General features: G+C 28.0%; 1 protein-coding gene across 1 annotated transcript; it reads left to right on the top strand.

Annotated features, from left to right (window-relative positions):
- The first annotated feature begins 1167 nt into the window (after positions 1-1167).
- LOC105800987 (F-box protein At3g07870) lies at positions 1168-2367 on the top strand. Its single transcript, XM_012632335.1, has one exon. It carries the CDS (start codon positions 1168-1170, stop codon positions 2365-2367), a length of 1200 nt encoding a protein of 399 aa, XP_012487789.1.
- The last annotated feature ends 2885 nt before the right edge of the window (positions 2368-5252 follow it).

Here is a 5252-nt window from a genome sequence, read left to right as displayed (position 1 = left end):
TTTCATGTTATCTAAAGAGAAAAAAAAAAAAGAATGAGATGTCTCTATCGGAGTTTTTATAATCAGTTTATGCAGTTGTTGAGATGACTGGTGTTTAAGTCCCCTCGATCCAGTCCTCTTGATTTCTTTGAATTATCTTGAAGGAGGATTAGTTCCCCCATTTTGTAAAATTCTAGTTACTGTCCATTTCATTCAAAAATTTAAAACAAATCCTTTCTATGAATTATTTTGACTAAAGGCCGGTAAAAAAAAACTTATTAAAAAATCAAAAAATTAATTTAACTGAAAAGAAAACTTAAAAAAATCGCCATTGAATGATTTGACTATAATTAAGTTGATGTGACTGACGAAGCCATCAGAAGTTGTCACATGGCATAAAATGTCTAACAAAAGTTTTTTCAAAAAATAATTAAAATGTGTATATAGAATGAAATATGAACAAATGGTTATTCAAATTCATTCTAGATGAATGCAAAATTAAAACACTTTAAAATTATAAAAATTTATTAATGATTATTTTAAAATTCTAAATATGTATATATAAATTTCAAATGTGTAAAAACTTAAAAATATTTATTTATTCTTAGTGTATATATATAATTACATTTAATTTAATTATATATATTTATGTAAGAAACTAAGAATTTAATGTTAAGTAGTTGAAATAAAATTATAAAATTTTGAAACATCATGATTAAAAATTCTAGACTAATGTAAAAAGAAATTATCAAAAAAAAGTTTCGACAATGCATCAAAATATGAACAAAAATTTTATAATTATAAAATTCAAATAATTTCTAAAATATTAATTTTTTTTTTACGTTAATAAAGTGACATTTATTTTATATCTTTAAATTCATATTTAAAGTGTTGTCTCCAAAATTTAACCTTCGTTTTTTTCTTAAAAGTACCATATATATTTTACCATTGTTTTCAACAGTGATGAGTGCATCAATACAATTTTTTTGCTATTGTATTTTTTTTTCTTCTCCTTCTTTTCTAATTGTTTGTTATTGCGACCGAATTGGTCATTTTCATAATGTAATATTCTATTCAATTTCAATTTTGTTTTCATCGCCCAACCATCTTTAATAATACAACCTAATCTTCTATTGTATCAACACTACTTCGCGAAGAAGAAACCATAGAAAAAAACCAATTAGAGAAATGGATTGTCTTCCTCGGGAGCTTGTCCCTGAGATACTATCAAGGCTTCCAATCCCAAGCTTGGTGCAATCCAAATCTGTGTGTCGAGCCTGGCGTATATTCATACACGATCAAGAGTTTGTCGACAAGCATTTCAAGCGCATGATTGACAATGATCCAAGCTTCATTTTACAAATCATCGGTAATCCCATCCAAAACCAGCTTTATTTTGGAGATTTCTCCGGCCATCCAAACGGTGGAAACGTGATGATAACAAAGAAGCTTACCATACCACCATTGTCAAACTTCCATTTGGTGAGTTCATGTAATGGATTGCTATGCTTGCGTTTCACTCACCCAAGCTTCGGGCTCTGTATTTATAATCCTTTTACTAGGGATTACATTGAGTTGCCAAAGATTATAACAAAGAACCCTGCTAGTCATCATGGGAGCGTGTTGGGATTTGGTTTGGATCCTACTACGAAGAAATATAAGGTTGTTGAGGTATCCTATAAAGGAATAACTTGTAGAACCCTGCCTAGGCGTGTTGCTATATCTAGCATGCGTCGACCTCCTCTGACTGCCGCATATGCCTCTTCTTCAATTGAATCCGAGGTTTATATTTTGACTGTTGGTAGCCCCACATGGAGAAATTTGGGAAGATTTCCCTTCCATTTTATGTGGCAAAAATCTCAGGTTTTAGTCCACGATAAACTTCATTGGATTTATTATCCCGACACAATCAATGCTACTGATCTTATCATGTCTTTTGACTTGGCTAATGAACAATTCAATGAGGTCCCTAGGCCTGATTTCATCAGTTCGGACAGGCGATTTCGTGAACTCGTTCTACGAGGTTGCCTGTCGGCAGTTTCTTCCGATAATGAAGGATTGGAGATTTGGGTTATGAAGGAGTATGATGTGAGAGAGTCTTGGATCAAAGAATTTAGCATTGGAACTTACGTACCAAGAATATTGCAGCCAAATGATCAGTGTGAATCATCGAATAACTCGAGGTTTTATTTGCCTAAAAGAAGCATTCGAGTCCTATGCCAGTTGAGGAGTGGAGGGATCTTATTGGAGTATAGAAATAAAGCACTTGTTATCTATGATCCTCATTGCAGGATATTTCATGACCTTCAAGTTACATTTGCTGGGATTTCAACGTATTTTAGAATAGTCGTTCATGTTGCAAGCCTCAATTGGATCGAGACTACCTAAATGCTAAATATATATTCTCTTCATGATATTGTAATTTGATTTTATGTTATTTGTAATGAATATTTGGGTAAAATCTTAATTATGATGACGAGATATTTTACTGAGATTTGTATTTAATTTTTTTTCGTAATTTCATTATAAGAGGATAATACGCTTCAACGTACTCGTATCCGCGTCCTCTTATATTGACAACAATACTAACATCAATCAAGGTAAAACTCAATCAGCAATTAAATTAAAAAGTTAAAACTCTTAAATCATACTTTTCAAAATCCAATTTTGCGGATGTAACAGAAAATTTCTATCAAGTCAAAAGTAAAATATAAATATTTTTGAAGCCAAAATGTAGTTTTATTACTATAATACCTTATGATCTTACAATTTTAGAAGGACATTGAAGTAATTATACGATTTGCATTGTTTATCCCTCTAACTAGAGTTTGAGTATAAATTACAAATTTATCCTTCATTTATATTAATTATAAATTATAAAAATAAAAATAATTTATATATTGAAATCAAGTTTTACAAATAATTTAAATCAATTTTTCAAAGGACATTTAAAAATTATATTTCATATTATATAACTGTGAACTTCAAATTAACTACTAAAAATGAATGGTGTAAATCTCCTTTAAATTTTTAAAATTAACAAATTATGCTATCTAAATATGTATTTTTATTATTTTATTTAGACTTTAATTAACTATTATTTAAAAATAGATTTCACATTAATCTACTTTAAGATTCAATTTTTTAAATATGAAATTTTAATTTTAAAATTAATAAATTTATTCTACCTAAATATGTAATTTTATTGTTTTATTTAAATTTAAATGAATTGTTATTTTAAAATAGAGTTTACATTGTATTAATCTACTTCAAAATTCATAAATATAAATATGAAATTTTAATTAATTTTTAAATTTCAAATTAATAAATTTTCCCTATTTAAATATGTTTAAAGTAAAATAAATCAATTTAATTAAAATATATTTCATTAACTTACAATTAAGTCATTAAATTTTAAAGTTTTAAATTGATTTTTATAAAATATGTTACAAGAAGTTTTTGACAATTAATATTTTAGAGATAAAAGTATATTAAAGGAATGTACTAAGTAATAATTACATATAATTTTAAATTTTTACAAATGCTATAATATAAATAATAAAGAAATAAATTTTAATTTTAATAATATAATCATTTTTAAGAAACAAATATTATAAAACTAAATGTCATCATGTTTAGTTACAATACAAAATGTGTTGACCGTGAGGCAATTAGTAATGTTGTGGGTGTCAATGTTTCTTTCTTTAGATCATAGCAAGTACCACTGTTTACCGTCTTTAGTAGGAAGAAACAAGAAATAGATTTTCTCTTTTATTAGGGAGCAGTTGAGTGATCGAATTTTTAGTTCGAAGAATAAATTTCTTTCAGGTTCTAGTAAGGAAGTGTTACTAAAGACTGTAGCTCAAGCTCTTTCGATCTCAGTCAAGACATGTATTCCTGATCCCTCATACTACTTAAGATGATCTTCATAAAATGATGAATTCATTTTGGTGGAGTTCTAGGGTTGATGGTCATAAAAAGATACATTAGGCTTTTTAGGATCGGATTTGTGTTCTCAAACTTTGAGGAGGCATGGGTTTTAAAGAGCTTCACTGTTTCAATTTAGCAATGCTTGCTAAACAGTGTTGGATAATTCTTATGCATCTCGACTCTCTTACGTCTCATATTTTCATAGCTAAATATTTCTCGAACTGTAGATGTAACGACCTGATTTCAATGGTATAAAAAATGTAATTTTAGAACTCCATTTTCATGAATCGAGTCTATTAATATTTACGTTTCTAGTATATTGTTACATTAAGGTTTGGTCAAGAAATTTTGTCGAATTAATAGTTAATTAACACTTAGAGACTAAATCGTAAAGTCCAATCTCTATACTTTTTTAATTGGCCAAAGGCTTGAGGACTTAAATAGCAAACTACAGGTTCAAAATGATAAAAAAAAACTATTTTATAGCATAAGATAGTGGATGATGACGGTAATTTCCACTAAATTTAGCTAATGGTGATTAATGTAATATAATTAAAGGTTTAGTTAATTGATTAAAGTTAATTAAAGTTTAATCAATGTATAAAATAGTAAGATAGTGGAGATCTGTCATGTTCTTCTTCTTCTCTACCGTCCAAACTTAAGAAACTGAAGGAGAAATGGTTTGTTGCTTCAAAAGCATTTGGTCATTTATATTAAGGTGATTTCACGTACTTTTCTTGTAATTTTTATGAATTTGGAGTCATGGAAACTTGATTTAGCTAACCCAATGTGCTAATTTGTAAAACTGTTAAAGTTTTAGAAAGTTTCCATTGTTAATTTCTTGAATAATTAGGCTTGAAATTGATATATTTTAAACATAGGATATAAAAAGACTAGATTGTAAAGTTAATTTAGCTTGTTGTGAACTTTGTTACATTAGGGACCAAATTGAATAAAAGTAAAACTTGTTATAAAATTATGTCAGAAATAAAAAGTATAAGGTCCCTAATACGAATATATGAAATCAAATTTTTATTCTAAACTAGGAAATGGAAGTTATAACTATCCCGAGTTTAGGGACTCAATTGAATAAAATGTAAGATTTTTGGTATATCAGGAAATCGAGTTCATATAGGCTCATGCATATCATAGCATAGCAAGGAGACATTTGGTATTGATTGATGATATAAAATGATTGTTTAGATCAAGAATCTGATCAAAGTATAGTTGATCAGGGAAAAGTTAAAATTACGGATTAGCCCTTGAAGAATCCACTTTACATATTTTGAACAGGTAAGTTCATATGGGACTTTCCACCCTATTTTATTTTATGTTTGAATTAT

This window comes from Gossypium raimondii, chromosome 11 (assembly GCF_025698545.1).
Source record: "Gossypium raimondii isolate GPD5lz chromosome 11, ASM2569854v1, whole genome shotgun sequence".
NCBI lineage: Eukaryota > Viridiplantae > Streptophyta > Magnoliopsida > Malvales > Malvaceae > Gossypium > Gossypium raimondii.
The sequence above is the reverse complement of the archived record's forward strand: the minus strand, read 5'-3'. Positions and strand labels throughout refer to the sequence as shown.

Excerpts from the sequence above, each read along its gene's own strand:
- LOC105800987 (XM_012632335.1), top strand. The coding sequence starts at position 1,168 with ATGGATTGTCTTCCTCGGGAGCTTGTCCCTGAGATACTATCAAGGCTT.